The sequence below is a fragment of the Phacochoerus africanus genome, chromosome 12 (genome assembly GCF_016906955.1).
Source record: "Phacochoerus africanus isolate WHEZ1 chromosome 12, ROS_Pafr_v1, whole genome shotgun sequence".
Classification (NCBI taxonomy): domain Eukaryota; kingdom Metazoa; phylum Chordata; class Mammalia; order Artiodactyla; family Suidae; genus Phacochoerus; species Phacochoerus africanus.
In genome coordinates this window covers 63,131,505-63,150,411 of record NC_062555.1, presented here as the reverse complement: position 1 = coordinate 63,150,411, position 18,907 = coordinate 63,131,505, and the positions used below count along the sequence as shown (strand labels likewise).

The following is an 18,907-nucleotide window of genomic DNA, read 5'->3' as shown; positions in this document are numbered from 1 at the left end:
GGTTCCACCTCACACTGGTCAGAATGGCTATCATTAATAAGCCTACAAATAACAAACGCTGCAGAGTGTGTGGAGAAAAGGGAACCCTCATTCGCATTGGTGGGAATGTCAAACGGTACAACCACTATAGAAAACAGTATGCAGGTGCCTCAAAAAACTAAATATAGAACTACCATATGATCCAGCAATCTCACTCCTGGGCATATATCTGGACAAAACTTTCATTTAAAAAGATACATGCAGGAGTTCCCATTGTGGCTCAGTGGTAATGAATCTGACTAATATCCATGAGTATGTGGGTTTGATCCCTGACCTCGCTCAGTAGGTTAAGGATCTGCATTGCAGACATGGCTTGGATCCAACATTGCTGTGGCTGTGGTGTAGGCTGGCAGCTATAGCTCCAATTAGACACCTAGCCTGGGAACCTAGTATCCATTGACAATTGAATGGATTAAGGAGATGTGGTACATATATACAATGGAATACTACTCAGCCACGAAAAGGGCAAAAGAATGCCATTTGCAGCAACATGGAAGGAACCAGAATTCCCATACTAAGTGAAGTAAGTCAGGAAGAGAAAGACAAATACCATATGGTATCGCTTATATGTGGAATCTAATATATGGCACAAATGAACTAATGATCTTTCTTATATTTTGGATGTCTCTTCAGCCAGGCATGATTTTGTAACATTACGTGGTAGTTATTTGGAAAAGACTGGTTCACTGAGTTAAGATCTTCCAAATGCTGACACATTTCATGATACGCTATCAGAAAATCACATTCATTAAAACCAACTTCAATTTCATTAGAAAACTATTAATACTGGGGAAGCTATCAAGCTCAAAATGACAAATGCAGGTTTTCCAAAATTCAAAACCTCTGCTTAAAAGCAAAGCTTGAATTTTATCACTGGCAATAAACACTATTAAATTGTTGTCCTTGATGTGACAAGCTTACTTCATTTGCTTTTGAGAAAATGTTTTTCAAATACCCAAGTTTAAGCAGTCATAGTCTGGCTATTTGCCATTGTTTTGAGAAAAATGCTGTCCTGGCCTGGGGCGGGGGAGCAGATACTCAGCTAGTCCATCTTGCCACTCAGACAATAACTCAAGTGTTTCTTCTCAAGAACACCACTGGTCTTCAGAAGGCAGCAGAAATCCTCTCAGCGAATACCCCAAATTCACAGTACAGAATATTAAAACAATATGTACTCAGAGGGTCGAGATTTAATACAATTGGTAATGTTTACTGCTTCATTGGGGATATTCGTAAAGGAAACTGGCATTTTTTTTAACTGCAAGTGAGTGCAGTGAACAATATAATGACAACTAACAGTTTGGTGACACTGCCTTGATTATGCTAAGGCGCCAACCTTTTTACCCCACTATTGCATTTGCACCATCAGGGCAAATGCCAATACAAAAAAAAAAAAGAAAAGAAATCTTAGCATTATTGTGGAAATAGTTTTGTCATCCCAAACCTCCAGGCATGATTGTGTAATGTGACATGGAGGTCATTTGCAAAATACCAGGTCGTTGGCATCTCCCCCAGGGGTCCACCTACCACACTTTGAAAACTGCTGCTCATCTTCACGCAGCCCCTAGGCCATGCTCACAGCTCAAAAAGCAGAGTGCTGTGCAGGCTGCGATGTCAGCTCTTCCACTGCAGCACAGCCAAAACCACCAGAGACAGCAACCCGACAGGGCACTCATATGTCAGAGACTGAGCAGAACAGAACGTCAATTACACCCAAGAGGACTACAGGTATTCCTACAGACTGGACCTGTGGCTTGAGACTGTAGATGACGCAACATTCACTTTCTATGGGGAAATGACCCAGTTTCACAGAACTCAGATCTTTTGAAGAACAACTCAAGAAAGATTCATGGAGTTTTGATAAGTATAAATCATGCTTTAAGTTGCTTTAATTATCTTCCACATATAATTTTCAGGATTTTAAATTATTAAACAATACTCTAAGAATGGCTTGGCATTAAGAAAACCTGCTGTAGGGAGTTCCCTTCTGGTACAGCAGAAATGAATCTGGCTAGAATCCATGGGGATCCAGGTTCAATCCCTGGCCTTGCTCCATGGATTAAGAATCCAGTGTTGCTGTGAGCTGTGGTGTAGGTCGCAGACATGGCTCAGATGTGGCGTTGCTAGGGCTGCTGTGTAGGCCAGCGGCTATAGCTCTAATTCGACCCTTAGCCTGGGAACTTCCATGTGCGGTGGGTTTAGCCCTAAAAAGCAAAAAAAAAAAAAAAAAGAAAGGAAGAAAAAGAAAGGGAGCTGAACCCACTAATACAAAACTATATTCCTAGAATAGTGGAGGTGATTTATATGAATCTTTAACTATATCGAAAACTCTTATGTCCAACTCTAGGCAGTGCAAAAGCTCATGAGACAACTCTTTGTTTTTTTGTTTTGTTTTTGATTTTTAGGGCTGCACGATGGGAACTCCATGAGACAACTCTTTAGTTAAACTGTTGAAACAGAGGCTGAGAAGCAGCACAAGAGTCATACCCTGGAGTTACAATTCAAACGTATCTTTAAAAATCAACAACACTCTGAATTAAATCTAGAGAACCTGTCAGGTATTCTCACGTTTTGCCAAAATTGATAAGTAACTAGCATTAAGCTTATTAACTACTGGTAGAGTTAACAGGATAAACTTCATCATTATTCATAGAAAAAAAAAATTCACATGGCTCCCTACCTTTCACATCTTAGCATTATTGTTATTCTACGGATCACATGAGCCACAAGCAACTAGAAGGCGCCCTTGAAGTAGGATATGGGGATATGGCGCACAGATGCCCCAGAAGGAACTCAGGCAGTGATTCATGCATGGTGGCCCCAAAGCCAAAAATGGGTAAATAAAGAAGCACCTTTTTGTTTTTGTGTTAGGGTGGCAGATTCAGTTTTAGGCAGGCTAGGGTGAAAGCAACAAGAGGCAACCAGGTGGAAATATTTAGCCGACAAGAATTATGGGACTGATGCTTGGGTTAGAGCTCAGACAGGATGATGTGAGATATAGTGACAAAGAGCAGCCTATAAAGGTAGTATATTTACTTTATTCACAACGTGCAAATAGAATCCTAAAGAAGCTCTGGAAAGAGAAGGGAATTAAGTCTCTCCTAAAGGACAGTACTGCTAGAGATACAAACTTTAGCTCACTTGAAACAGAGATTGTTTTTATAAACATCGAACAATCAGTACAAGGCTTTTCAGTTAAGTAAATTTCACAGAAACAAGTTGTACTTATGAGTTAATGCATTCTTCTATTCACACAACAAACATTTATTGGAAGCCTCCCGTGTGGAACAGTCTAGACAGCAAGAACAGAGCAGTGAACAGGAAAAGTCTGCTCTCCTAGAACAGAAGGAGACAGAAAACAGATGAAGAGACAAAAAGATAATTCGAAGTGGTGCTAAATTCTTGGAAGAAAAATAAAGCAGGGTAACTAATGAGCCGAGGGGAGGGCGGAAGGAAGCTACTTAAGGTGTACCTACTATGGAAAGCTTCTCAGGAGGGAACTTCTGCACAAAAAGCCGAGAGGGAGAGAAAGCCATGGGAAAATCTATATGCATCACATTCCAACAATCGAGCAGGCAACTGCTCAAAAAACAAACATAAAAAATGGATGTACTTCATATTTCATCCTTTTTTTTTTTTTGGTCTTTTTGCCTTTTCTAGGGCCACTCCCACGGCATTTGGAGGTTCCTAGGCTAGGGGTCGAATCGGAGCTATAGCCACCAGCCTACACCACAGCCACAGCAACGCCGGGTCCCTAACCCACTGAGCAAGGCCAGGGATCGAACCTGCAACCTCACGGTTCCTAGTCAGATTCGTTAACCACCGCGCCACAACAGAAACTCCGATACTTCATCATTTTTATACCTCTTTTTATGAGGCTCTTCAAGTCAGAAAAGTGAACTCAGAGTAGACATAGTTTACCTTTTTTTCCAGATCCTCTGAAGAATAATCCTCTTCTACAGGATGCCTGAAACATAGACTATGCTGATGCCACCACATCCACTGAAAACCCCACTACAGACAGTAGTTAATCTGAAGAAATAAATTAAGATGATGCAATCGACAGCCTTACTTGGCTTTGCAATTTAAAAACTCGTAATAAGGACACTTATAACTGGGAAAACCTCACAATGTTGTAACACAGCACTTGATTAGCACCTCGTGGACTAGCTCCAGTCCGTAGCTAGGTTCCCTTATGATGGGGCTTATGATGTCATAGTGCAGCTTCAAATGTCACAGAGCTCCTGAGCCTGCATTTAAGACAGTTAATAAAGGATGAAAAAATGTGCATTCACAGTATAGCAGATGTCACTATCAACCCTGCTGCTGCCTGAGAAGTCAGATCTATATATTACCTATCTTAATTCTAAGGACTACAATGGAAACCCACTAACACTCCATGGGAGAAGTTGGAAAACTATCTTGATTTCTGTGTATCAAGACAGGATTCTCAAGAGTCTGTTTCTTCTATGAGGAAAAAAGTGTTTAAGGAATATTTCAAATATTTTAAGGCTGAAAACAGAAAATATTATCAACGTGAACACTTTAATAAAGATGCAAAATAGTTTTTTTTTTTTTTTTTGCCTTTTAGGGCCACACCCTCAGCATATGGAGGTTCTCAGGCTAGGGGTTGAATTGGAGCTACAGCTGCCAGCCTATGCCACAGCCATGCCAGATTCGAGCCGCCTCTGCGACCTACACCACAGCTCACGACAATGCCAGATCCTTAACCCACTGAGTGAGGCCAGGGATGGAACCCACGACTTCATGGTTCCTAGTTGGATTCACTTCCACTGCACCACAATGGGAACTCCAATAGTTCATTTTTAAAAACTTGTATTTAATTGTGCTAAATGAAGAAAAAAAAACAATGAAAAATGTAGAATTGGTATCATTTTAGTGTCTTTAGTGTTTTACTTTCCTATTGAATTTTTTTTTTAAACAGTGTGGCTAACAAATTGCAAAAATCAATGGAGTTAAATATAAAAAAAATGATAGCGTTAGCTACGTAAGACTGATATTTTGATATCTATTATGTTAAAATTCTTAAAAGAACTACAATGGGGTCCTCAAATCCTTTCTGTGTGTAGGGCATAAATAAGTACTATCTGAAATCTATAATCTGAATTTTAAAAGTGAGAAGTGGATGTCTGTTTTTGGTATTGTAATTATAAATAGCCGAATATTACGTCTCTTTTAAAAAATTCTCTTGACGGAGTTCCCATTATGGCTCAATGGTAACGAACTTGACCAGTATCCATAAGAACATGAGTCTGATCCCTGACCTCACTCAGTGGGTTAAGGATCCAGCGTTGCCTTGAGCTGAGATGTAGGTTGCAGATTCAGCTCGGATATGGCATTGCTGTGGCTGTGGCATAGGCTGTCAGCTACAGTTCCAATTCAGCCTCTAGCCTGGAAACTTCCATATGCCGCAGGTGAGGCCCTAAAAAAGACAAAAAAAATTTCTCTTCAAAGTAAAGCAAATATCAGAATCAAATCATTCTGAATTACATAGCTTATTTTGATAATACTTCTAATAAGCAGTGGTGATCACTTCGATGTTCAGTGAGAACAGTTTAAAATTAGGGGTTCTTTACGCTTTGAAAATGATGTTCTAGGGAGTTTTTTCCCCTGGCTCATCCTTACAGTACTTGAATTTCCCATTTACAGTACATGGAGCATCATTTTATATTCTAACCAATATACGTTTTATTTATATTTAAAAGGACTATGAATATGAGCATGATCTTTATAGAAGTCAAAATTCTTTTAGCTCTACAGGGATTGAACCCACATTTTTATGGATGCTAATCAGATCCTTAACCTGATGAGCCACAATGGGAACACCTAGCTCTAGACTTATAAACTCAATCTTATATTTTGGTTTCAGTAAGACTGAAACTAAAACTGATCATAATTTACTAGCCAAATGCATTTCAAAGGAATAAATGCACATAGTAAAGTAAGCTGTAGTGAAATCCTAAGACAAATATGGCATTTACCCGGCAGATATCTTATAAGGGCAAGCAGTGGGAATTAAAATTACTTCTCTCAATTTCCTTCTTCTTTATTTTTATTTTTTGCTTTTTAGGGCTGAACCTGTGGCATATGGCTGTTCTCAGGCTAGAGGTCTAATCAGAGGTATAGCTGCTGGCCTATGTCAGAGCCACAGCCACGCAGGATCCCAGCTGCATGTGCGACCTACACCACAGCTCACATCAACGCCAGATCCTTAACCCACTTTGAACTCACAACCTCATGACTCCTAGTCAGATTTGTTTCCGATGCGCCATGAAGGGAACTCCTCCTTCTCACAATTTCTAATAAAGAATAGGAAATGTACATACATGCCAAAGCCAGAAGCCACAGAACGAATGCCTAAAACCACTTATTATTCAAACTACATATTAATATTTAGTTCTGACCAAAATAAACTCACAGGAATGCCTATGAAGGAAACTGCAATTTGTTTACATTACTCTTATTTCTTCTACCAATCACTTGGTATAAGTCCTAACGAGTACTGACTTAGCAAGAACAACCTTAAAAATAGTAATAAGCAAAATGTGGTATACACACACACAGGAGGAAGGAATTCCTTCTCATACAATACGGATGAACCTTTGGGACATTCTACTAAGTGAAATAAGCCAGTCACAAAAAGACAAATAGTGATGATTCCACTTATATGAAGTATCTAAAAGTAGTCAAATTCACAGAAACTGAAAGTAGAATGGTGGTTACCAGGAACTGAGGGGACGAGTAAAAAGAGAGCTGCTATTTAATGGGTATAGATGAAAAAGTTCTAGAGATCTGCTTCACATCAGTGTGAATATGCCTAACTTAACTCAACTGTACACTTAAAACTTGTTGTATACTGCAGATTTTTTTGTATTTTTTTACCACATGCAAAAAACAGCAGTAACTACTGCCTCACATTTGGTGGATATGATAACCAACTGGCTTCTTGCCAGGGATACACTGAATAAATTGATTTTACCAAAGGCAATAGGAGTGATCTCCCCATCACTTCATAAGACATAATTCTAAAGTTCTGGGTGCTCTGGTACTCCTGGCCCCAGAATTACTGCTCAATACATAGACTGGTTCGTGGTGCCAGGGATTATGTGGACCAATTACTAACACATCAAAATGGATAAAATTTAAATTCCCTATGCTTTTCACATATCCAAGGTCAAAAGCTGAGTTGGGATCTAATCATGAAACTACCTCATCTACCACTAAATAATGAAGTAACAGTATAGAGTATATAGGTACGCAGACAATAGTACTGTGTGTATATATACAGTGTTATCATACACTAACTATATGCGGCATATATTTATGATTACTCTTTGCTAACTATGCATTTTTCCAGGTAATGCCCTCTGAAATGTCCCGGTTCAACACTGAGCACCTATGTTATTATAAGTCATAGACAAGCTAAAGCCAGACTGCCTGGGTTCTGATCCAGGCTCTTCCTTTTACCAGCTTTGTGACCTAGGACAAGTTATTCAGCCTCTGTATCTTATTTTCCTCAACTGTGAAAGAGTAAAAATACTACATTTCTACAAAATTGTGAAAACTGAGCAATATGTATAAAGCATGAAGGCGCTTGGCACATACTGAACATTCAATAAATGCTCACCTTTGTTATTTTTATTATTGTTACATTTCATTTAAATAACTTGGTTAAGAATGTAGAACTTAATTTACATGTATTAATCCTTGGATTTGGGAAGATAAAAATATTTTTTAAAGTCTTCCTCAAAATTGAGATGGCAAAAGAAGAAGCAAGGATTTGCATAGAAGTAGAAGTCAAAATCTGAATCAGTGACAAAACATGACCAGAGCAAACTATATCCTTATATTTTTTCAGGGTTTTTATTTTTTTTTTGGACTAATCCAAAAGGTCAGAGTTTATAAAAAGAAAAGTCTAAGAACTTAGCTCCTAAAAAAAAAAAATTATAATGAAACTTGGTCTTACCATGAATCGAAAATCTAATAATAAATTTTATTTTGGGGAGTTCCCGTCGTGGCGCAGTGGTTAACGAATCCGACTAGGAACCATGAGGTTGAGGGTTCGGTCCCTGCCCTTGCTCAGTGGGTTAATGATCCGGCGTTGCCGTGCGCTGTGGTGTAGGTTGCAGACGCGGCTCGGATCCCGCGTTGCTGTGGCTCTGGCGTAGGCCGGTGGCTACAGCTCCGACTAGACCCCTAGCCTGGGAACCTCCATATGCCACGGGAGCGGCCCAAGAAATAGCAACAACAACAACAAAAAGACAAAAAAAAAATTTATTTTGGATTTTCGAGCCAAAATGGCATAAAGGAATTCTTACAATGTTTTAAAATCTCTAAAAGATATCCAAACAAAAATAAACATACCATTTTAAACACTGCTTACAAAACAACTACGTATTAGCTTTTCTTCTCTATACCCTCTAAAGGCCTAAACAATAGCCCCTCCTTTGCATTCTCTCCCCCAAGTCTACTCTTTTTTTTTTTTTTTTTTTTTTTTTTTGCTTTTTAGGGCCGCACTCGCAGCATATGGAGGTTCCCAGGCTCAGGGTCTAATTGGAGCTACAGTTGCTGGCCTATGCCACAGCCACAGCAACAAGGGATCTGAGCCGTGTCTGCGACCTACACCACAGCTCACAGCAATGACAGATCCTTAACCCACTGAGCAAGGCCAGGGATCAAACCCTCAACCTCATGGTTCCTCGTGGGATTCATTTCCACTGCGCCATAACGGGAACTCCCCATGTCTACTCTTTAACCAGAAAAAAATCAGAGAAAAGAGTAAAAAGCCTAATTACTTATACTCAGTTATTTTTCCATTACCACTAATGACAAACTACCTGCTATTAAAACTAAGATTTGAACATCAAATAAAAAGTATCCAGGATTTCCCATCATGGCTCAGCAGAAATGAATCTGACAGCATCCATGAGGACCTAGGTTCGCTCCCTGGCCTAACCCAGTGGGTTAAGGACCCAGTGTTGCTGTGAGCTGTGGTATAGATTGCTGAGATCAGGCGTGGCTATGGCTGTGGCACAGGTCATCAGCTATAGATCAAATTAGACCCCTAGCCTGGGAACTCCCACATGGCGCGGGTAAGGCCCTAAGAAGACAAATATAAGAAGAATTATGTCCCAGTTCTGCATGTTATGATTCACAGAGGATTTATATCCACATATCCATAGAAGATAACTCTTAGTTAACCAAAAGAATCAATGTATCATCATACAGATTTCTTCTTAATCTCTTAACATTCCTAGTATAGGAAAGATGAAAATCATAATTTATTTTTTGATCAAATATTTAAAATACATAGAAAAGAGAATAACACACCAAATCCATGAACTTGCCCTCCAAATTTAATGACTATCAACATTTCACACATTTGAGATTTTTAAGGAAGTAAACACTATAAATGTATTTTAAATTTTTTATTTTATTTTATTTTATTTTGCTTTTTAGGGCTGCACCCGTGGCATATGGAGGTTCCCAGGCTAGAGGTCTAATTGGAGCTACAGCTGCCAGCCTATGCCACAGCCACAGCAATGCCGGATTCTTAACCCACAGAACAAGGCCAGGGATCGAACCCAGAGCCTCATGGTTCCTAGTCAGATTCGTTAACCACTGCGCCACAATGGGAACTCCAGGGACCCCTAAACATTATAAATGTAAACCACAGCCATTTTCTTGATCTATGATTCAAGCTTCTCACAAATCTCGATCTCCTTTTATTTTACTTAACACTCCCACTTTCCCAGGCACCAGTTTTCACTCCTTTGTCTCACAGACCCAACTTCTCTATTATTTCACAGAAAAACTTCTTGAAGAATCTATATTTCAAAATTCTACTTCCTCTCCCTCTTGTTTATTCTCTAAGCTACTAAAGCATGGCTTCTGTTAGCTAGTTTCCTATTTAATTCCAAAACCTCATAAATGCAAGATTATTTCTCACACTTCATATTACTTGTTCTCTTTAGCAACTACTGACCAAGGCTCAAAGAGCTGAGTGTTACCCAAGCTGAAGGTCCTTAGAATTGCAAACTATCATCATTAGACAATGAAGATAAACTGTCTGGACTATGCGGGCCCAAAAGGCTGGAGAAAAAGGCTGTGTGGAGAGGGTGAGCCAGTCCCTAAAAAGAGAGAAGTGGGGGCAGAAGGAAGATTTGCTTTCTACTCCCATTTCAGCAAAAGGGCAGAACTACAGACCAGGAATCACAGTTATAAAAAATCTAGAAGACTTCAAATTCACCAAATAATATATGTGCATTTGTATTCTGTTTTCACAAACAAAAAGCCTAAAGGATAAATACCAAAATGCTGACAATTAAATTTCTAGATGTTAAGACTATAGGTAGCTTTAATTTTCTTCTTTATAATAAATAACATTTTGTCCATTTTCTACAATGAACATGCATTTTTTTTAATAAGAAAAAAAGCTGCTTAAAAAAAAAATAGCATGGAGTTCCCATCATGGCTCAGTGGTTAACAAACCCGACTAGTAACCATGAGGTTTCAGGTTCGATCCCTGGCCTCGCTCAATGGGTTAAGGATCCAGCATTGCCATGAGCTGTGGTGTAGGTCGCAGACGAGGCTCAGATCCCCTATTGCTGTGGCTCTGGCGTAGGCCGGCAGCTACAGCTCCGATTAGACCCCTTGCCTGGGAACCTCCATATGCTGTGAGTGTGGCCCTCAAAAAGACAACAACAACAAAAAAAGCAAAGGTCTGCATGCCTTTTTTCCAGAGTAACAAAGAAGGGTGTTGTCAGGGTGATGCAGCTCCACTGAGCCCTCGTGAGGAGAAAACCCACAGGGAGCAGGTGGGTGCTGGGAGCTTGTGGGAGGAAAGAAATGCAGGCTGGGTACACGAGCTGTCTTGGCAAAGAAGAGGCCTCCTAGGAACCAGTCTGGCCAGAGACAACCCAGGAAGCACTCGGCATCGCCCTGGCCTTCCAGGCAGCCATCCGGTCCTTTCTATTCTCCCTTTGAGATACTGGTAAAGTCTCTCTACGGCTAGCATCCCATACCACCACACCACCCGGACTCCCCGCTACTAGCCCGCTGACTTCCAACCGAACCCCCAAGAGCCGCTGGTGTCCTAAACACAGAAGACACTGGACAGTGTCTCAAGAACATTTAGAACACAGGAGAGTCCACTCTCTCAAATGTGTACCATCCTCTGCTTACCCGGATCAGCTCAACTTCCCAGCCCAGCCACACAGCTCCACTTGGCCTCAACATCTCTAGTCCTGACCCCCTATGCTGCCTTTGTGCCTCTACATACCCTTCCCTGGCCTGGGACAGGGTCCCCACTCCTTACCCACCCGGCGACCTCCTACTCACCCTCTGAGTCCAGCTCAAAAGTAAAATCCTTTACAAAGCACTCCTGGTCAACTAGCTGTCCCCCCCTGCACGCCTCAGTCATCTCAACGTAACATCGTGCAGCACTTCTTACACAGCAAGAAGTCACACTCAAACACCTCTACCTCCCTAAACTGTGAGACATACAGCGCCAGGAAATATTTCTAGAATAGTGCATCTAGAATAGTGCCTAGATACAGGGGGCCTCAGTAAGTATTTGATGAACTAAATAAGTGAGCTTGTTGTTAGTACCTATTTTTGGAAATAGCTCAGAAATAAAGTGGAGGAGCTAAAAAACAACACCAGCTCATATTGGTGCCCTCCCAACGAAATCAATTCAAAGTTTAAGACCTACCTAAAAAGAAAGTAAAGGTTAAACCAAATACATACTGCACAAATTGGCAAGATTTCTGCCATATTTACAGCTAAGAATAAAAAATTACATCAGCTTGGAAATACCAACCTTCTAAAATAATAATTTGAGGATTACATACATGGGAGGGGGTTGTTTTTCCTTTACGTAGCGTCTGTTACAATGCAAAAGTATATCAAACACGTATCTTCTCTTTAAAGTCAAATCAGTAAGAATGGCTGATAACCAGGGAACAGGGTAAACTTAAGATCAACTGCAAGAAAACAGAATCTGCACATAATTCTCATTTCCATATGGGGTAACTTTCAGTGGAGCCTGCCTGTGGCCTATAGTGAGTTTACCTGAGCTAAAGTGGGGACTGAATTTTGACCAGTCTGCATCTGCATATGAGCAGATTCGCTCTCTGCCACAGAATCTGGTATACTTCCATCCTGCTGAGAGTCAATTGTTTCCATGGTCATTTGTCTGAAAAGACAATAAAAAGGAAGAAGTATTAAGGCCCTATCTGAAATATTTCTGTTTACACTTGGTTTTTTTTTTTTTTTTTTTGGCTTTTTAGGGCCTCACCTGCAGCATATGGAGGTTCTCAGGCTAGGAGCAGAATTGGAGCTACAGCTGCCAGCCTACGCCATAGCCACAACAACACGGGATCCAAGCCATGTCTGCAAACTACACCACAGCTCGTAGCAACACCGGATTCTTAAACCACTGAGCAAAGCCAGAGATCAAATCCGCATCCTCATGGATACTAGTTGGGTTTGCTGACCACTGAGCCATGACAGGAACTCCTCACTTGGCTTTCAGATATTCATTTCTATCATCCAGTTTTTTCAAGAAATAGATTCAAAGGCAGAGTTCTAACTCTCCAAACTTGAAGGCATCATCCCTGCTTGCTGGATATGAACACTACCAAAGGAGTACTGCAAAATGCTCCATGGGAATTAGTTTATTATAAAGTGAGGTTTTATATCTTACACGAACTTTAAACATCACATGACTCTCATGGCCTAATAAACTAGCTTTATAATACGACACAGTATGAAACAGTTTCCACATTGTCTAAGTTAAATGTGTTATAAGGATGTGTCTGGCTCAGCATTAAGTAGTTTCTGATTTAACAAAAAAAGTTTCTCAAACTGAATCACTCAGAGTTCCCCACTTGTCCTCCCACTATCCCATTACTTAAAAGAGAAGCTAATTCTTCCAAGAAAAACTTTCGAAATAATTTTTTTGGCCTATAATTTCAATTTAAGTTAATGATTTCTACACGAATTCTCTCTAGATAGAAGGTAGGAGTTCCCATGTGTCTCAGCAGGTCAAGAACCCGACGGTGTCTCTGTTAGGATGTGGGTTCGATCCCTGGCCTCATTCAGTGGGTTAAGAATTTGAGTTCCCGTCGTGGCGCAGTGGTTAACGAATCCGACTAGGAACCATGAGGTGGCGGGTTCGGTTCCTGCGCTTGCTCAGTGGGTTAACAATCCGGCGTTGCCATGAGCTGTGGTGTAGGTTGCAGACGCGGCTCGGATCCCGCGTTGCTGTGGCTCTGGTGTAGGCCGGTGGCTACAGCTCCGATTCGACCCCTAGCCTGGGAACCTCCATATGCCGCGGGAGTGGCCCAAGAAATAGCAACAACAACAACAACAACAAAAAGACAAAAGACAAAAAAAAAAAAAAAGAATCCGGTGTTGCCATAAGCCTTGCAATAGGTCGCATGTGCAGCCTGGATCCAGTGTTACCATGGCTGTGGCAGAGGCTGCAGCTGAGGTTCCGTTTCGACCCCTAGCCCGAGAACTTCCAGGTACTGTAGGTGTGACCATAAAAAGAAAAAAAAAAAGGTAATCCATATTATAATAAATCTTACCCTACTACTAAAAAATGCAAAATGCAAACAAAATAAACACACACAATCAAATTTTAAAAACTTGTAGGAACTACTCTCTACTGCACATCCTTTTTTTCCCCTCCGTTTTTGCCCACCCAACAGCATATGGAATTCTCAAGCTAGGGATCAGATCCGAGCCACAGTTGAGACCTATGCCCCAACTGTGGCAATGCCAGATCCTTAAGCCACTATGCCAGGCTGGGGATCGAACCTGTGTCCCAACACTCCAGACACATTGCTGATCCACTGCACCACAGCAGGAACTCCTACATATCTTTTCAACTGTCAATAATATAACTTTTTTTTCACCTTAGTTGTCTAAATATATATCCAAAAAGTATGCAGGCAATTTAGAAGTTTGAATTAAAATGTCCAGATTTTTTCCCCAGATTTAATTAGTAACCAGATCCTACAGATCCTTCATCTATTTACTACCTTATTTTGAATTTCAAAAGATTACCTGAATCCAAATCTTCTATTCTCAAAGCTGTCTGCTAATCTCCACCAAGAACTACTTTTGACTAATCATACATTTTAACATTATAACTAACCATGACAATTTAAAGGAATTATAAAAACCTACAGTCTACTAAGAAAAAAATTTCTTTCCGGAGTTCCCTCATGACTCAGTGGGTTAAGGATCCAGTGCTGTCACTGCTGTGGCGTGGGTTTGATTCCTGTCTCAGAACTTTTACACGCCACGGGAACAGCCAAAAAAACAGAAAAATGTCTTTCCTTCAATATTCCCTAATTATCTTATTTCTTATTTCTCTGCATGGACTCTCCAAATTCTAGGTAAGTAGAGGTCAACCCCCTGCAAAAACTGCCAATTCTGGGGGCGTCTACTTTTGCTTGTGAGCAGGTGCCAAAGCGAATACCAAGAACATTTAGTTCAGGATGAGGAAAGGTATTATCTGGGGAAAGAGGGAAAGGGAGGGAACACTTAGTCAAGTTTGAAATATCTGGGACTAAAAGGGTTTTTGGAGTTCCCACTGTGGCACAACGGGATCAGCAGCATCTTGGGAGCCCTGGGACACAGGTTCAATCCCCAGGCTGGCACAGCGGGTTGGGGATTCAGCATTGCCACAACTGTGGCTTGGGCTACAGTTGCAGTTCAGATCTGATCCCTGGCCTGGGAACTCCATATGCTGTAGAGCAGTCAAAAAAAGGGGGGGGGTGTTCCTTTGCTGCCAAACTTTCTCAGAAGCTTGAATGTTCTAGAACGACTTGAGAAGGGTGGAGGGTACAGATCCGATAGGCAGCACTTTCCAAAAGTGTCTGACCACCAAAAGCCCTTGTTCCACAAAGCAAGCCCTCCTAACAGTAGTGTTTTGGAAACAATTTGAGCCATGTTGTCTTATGCTATTTCTTAACACCTTTTTTAAAAGCTCTCTTAAGGTTCTGCCAAGAGTTTGAGTCTCAGCTCAAACCCTACATGCTGAAGACCTTCCCCATTTCAGGAACATTCCTCTAGCACCATCTACATGACAGGCCCTGATGGTACAAAAATAGGTAAGCCATAATCCTTGCCCTGAAGAATTGGTTTTTCAAAGTATACTTGTTGGACAAACTCTATCAGAATTAACAAACATATTTGTAAAAAAGAAAAAAAAAGCAGAATGCAGGCTCAACCCCAATCTACCAATTCAAATTTTCTGGGGGAGCTTTTTTTTTAGGGCCACACCTGCGGCATATGGAAGTTTCCAGGCTAGGGGTCAACTCAGAGCTGGAGCTGAGGGCTATGCCGCAGCTACAACACCTGATTCAACCCACAACGAGGCCAAGGATTGAACCCACATCCTCGTGGATACTAGTCGGGTTCTTAACCTGCTGAGCTACAATGGGAACTCCGAGCTAATTTTTTTATATCCAAGAGATTCTGATAAATATTAAAATTTGAGAAAAACTTCACTTGTTGGTAAATTCTATCAGGTAGACCAGTAATGAACATTTCTTAGACTGTGTGAAGGATGCTACGTATGACATGCTTTGGAAAACCCAGGAAGGCGTGTTGCAGTGGGCCTGAAGTGGGACCATGTGAGGTGAAAGATGATAAGGATTTCCCAAAGGAAAGGAGGACGATGAGAGGAAGGAACACACAGAGGATGTTTGGAAAACAGAATAGCTGACATAGCAGAGAATCTGGGGGGCTTGGGGAGCCCTCGGGGGAGCCTACCTAGATCGAGGGGGTAGGAGGCACAAGAGACAGATAGAAGTACAGCCAGAAATGGCTGAATGGAACCAGATTAAGAACTGCTTTTAATACTCCAGAGAGAAGAAAATATCCACCTCACTCAGAAACCTCCTTACTCTAGGTCCTCCCGCATCTATATTGTATAAGGTTTCAACTATTTGATATACATAGAATTCAGTCAAAAACTAGACAACAAGCAAGAGTTACCTATTAACAGGCAAAACAAATGGCCCAAAGTTGATACAATGAAACTTCGAAAACAAAGAGAACTGGGGAGTTCCCAGCGTGGGTCAGCGGTTAACGAATCCGACTAGGAACCATGAGGTTGCACGTCCCATCCCTGGCCTTGCTCAGTGGTTATGGACCCGGCGTTGCTGTGGCTGTGGTGTAGGCGGGCGGCTACAGCTCTGATTTGACCCCTAGCCTGGGAACCTCCATATGCCTTGGGAGCAGCCCAAGAAATGGCAAAAAGACAAAAAAAAAAGAAAGAAAGAAAGAAAGAAAGAGAACCTCTCTTGCTCAGTTCTCTAAACCCCTTCAATTTTAAATGCAATTCTCATTTATCTGGTTTCTAAACATACAACATATCGAAGGAAAAATATAGAGAATATAATAAACGGATCAAGAATTCCAAGTGTGACTGTTGGTGGGAATGTAAACTGGTGCAGCCACTGTGGAAAGCAGTATGGAGGTTTATCAAAAAAAACTAAAAACAGAACTACCCTACGACTCAGCAACCCCAAAAAACCAAAAACCTCTTCAAGCTGTTGTATAGCAGAAATTATCATAACATTGTAAATCAATAAAACTTTTCAAAAATGAAAAAAGCAAAACAAATAAAACTCTTCAGGGGCTTCCTAGTGACTGTAGAATGGAATCCAAATTTCTTACAATAATCATAACTACAACTATCATGTTAAATGCTTACCATGTGGTAAATGCCTAATAATTTTAATCCTTAACAACTTTATAAAGGCAATATAGCTTGTTCTTTTAGAGATGAGGAAAAGAAAACATAAAGAGGTTAAGAATCTGATTTAGGAGTTCCCGTTGGGGTGCAGCAGAAACGAATCTGTCTAGGAACCATGAGGTTGCTGATTCGATCCCTGGCCTTGCTCAGTGGGTTAAGGATCTGGCGTTACTGTGAGCTGTGGTATAGGTCACAGATGCAGCTTGGATCTGGTGTTGCTGTGGCTGTGGCGTAGGCTGACAGCTGTAGCTCCGATTGGACCCCTAGCCTGGGAACCTCCATATGCCACGAGTGCAGCCCCAAAAAGTGTGCGTGCGCGCGCGCACACACACACACACGAATCTGATTTAACTACAAAGGTACTGAGTTGCAAAGCCAGGTTTTGAACTAAGATCTTTTCCCAGAGTCCATATTCTCAATTACCAAATCAAACTGCCATTCAATCTCTTTCACAATGTCACCCATTTATCTTTACAGCCTCATCTCCTGTCACTCCATTCCTTCTGTATTCTAGCCTTCTTAGGAGCCACTTTTTGGTCAAATACACACCTCATTCCCCCAGTTTCAATCTGCTGTACTGCTCTTCCCTTTTCTTGGAATGCCCTTCACCTCTTCTTTGTCCAAGAGACAAACTCCTGTTAGTTCTTGAAGGCCTGGCTCAAGGACACCATCTTTCAAAAGCCTATTCTTACAGCTTTAGACAGAATTAGTTATCAGTTCTGAGCTTCCAAAGCATTGCGTGCAATCCCTCCATTTCAGCTTTTGTCTTCACCACATCTGTCCACAAAGTACTAGCACAGTGCGACAACAGAGATGACATCTTTGATTTCAATGTATTCCCAGTGTCTAATATAAAATCTACCATAACTAAATAAGCCAATTGATCAACTATTCTGGAAGACTATTCAACTGGTAGATGTTACTAAAATGATAAAAAATAAGGTTCAGAGAGAGTAAGTGACTTTCTATAGGGTGCTCAACAGATGGCACGATAGAGGGTGAACAAGAGGTCTTGTGACTGTGACTCCAGGGTTTCTTCCACAGCCAGTGTCCTGAGCAGTAGTCCCCTCTAGACGGATCTTATAAAATGGTGTGCTTTTGAGCACACTGCCACTGTTGTCACAATATTTATTCAGATATGCTTTGTCTTTCACACCAGGATGTAGGGACTCTAATTTTATCCTATCTCATTCTCCTAGAGTGCGGAGTATAGGCCATTCAATGAAAGTTTGATACTAAATCAACTTATTGAAAGCTATAAAGTATCTACAGAAGCATAAGATCAGCACTATCGATTTGAAATATACACTGTCATTTTCACACAAGTTTGTTCTGCTTATCTGTAATCCAACTGCTCTCCAGTACAACCTCTTAAACCCACTAAAAACCAACCCCAGGGTAGGTCTCGGGGCAGGAGACTCAACTAACATTTAAGTGTTCTTTATGGGTCAGAACTATATTGAGCATTTTCAAACACCATCTCCGCAGGCAATCCAAGGGCCCAGACCTCAGCCAGAAATGATGTACACAACACTAACTCTGTACATCAGCCTCAGCAAGTCCAGACAATTTATTTCCAAAGTACAGGAGAGGAGTTCCTGCTGTGGTGCAGCAGAAACAAATCCAACTAGTATTCATGAGGACTTGAGTTCAATCCCTGGCCTCACTCAGTGGGTTAAGGATATGGCATTGCCATGAGCTATGGTGTGGGTCGCAGACACGGCCTGGATTCAGTGTTGTTGTGGCTGTGGTGTAGGCTGGCAGCTATAGCTCCCAAATGACCCCTAGCCTGGGGACCTCCATATGCTGTGGGTGTGGCCCTAAAAAGTGAAAATTTTTAAAAATTAAAAAAAAAACAAAATGTAAGAGAAAGATCCATTTTAATCCTGCTTTGTTCTCTACATACTTTATAGCAAAACTGAAGAGGTGTACCACACAATATTTACCCCAAATCTCACTTTCTATAACAAATTTTAAACATTGTTATACTGGAATAATCTATAAATTATGTAATATTTTAATCTTAAACAATAATCCAAATTAGAGAGAAAAAGCAATTAGGAAATATAA

The 18,907-nt window shown here is 40.9% G+C and overlaps 1 protein-coding gene across 14 annotated transcripts in view; it reads right to left on the bottom strand.

The window, feature by feature from the left end:
- Window positions 1-18,907, bottom strand: part of CREM (cAMP responsive element modulator) — a 66,255-nt gene that overhangs the window by 36,507 nt on the left and 10,841 nt on the right. For 11 of the 14 annotated variants that reach the window (XM_047754760.1, XM_047754773.1, XM_047754753.1 and 8 more), the window contains one exon: window positions 12,133-12,256. The exons of the other annotated variants lie outside the window; for them this stretch is intronic. In XM_047754760.1, coding sequence (XP_047610716.1) covers window positions 12,133-12,256 — 124 coding nt within the window. The remainder of the gene's footprint in view (window positions 1-12,132; window positions 12,257-18,907) is intronic. 14 annotated transcript variants of the gene reach the window in all.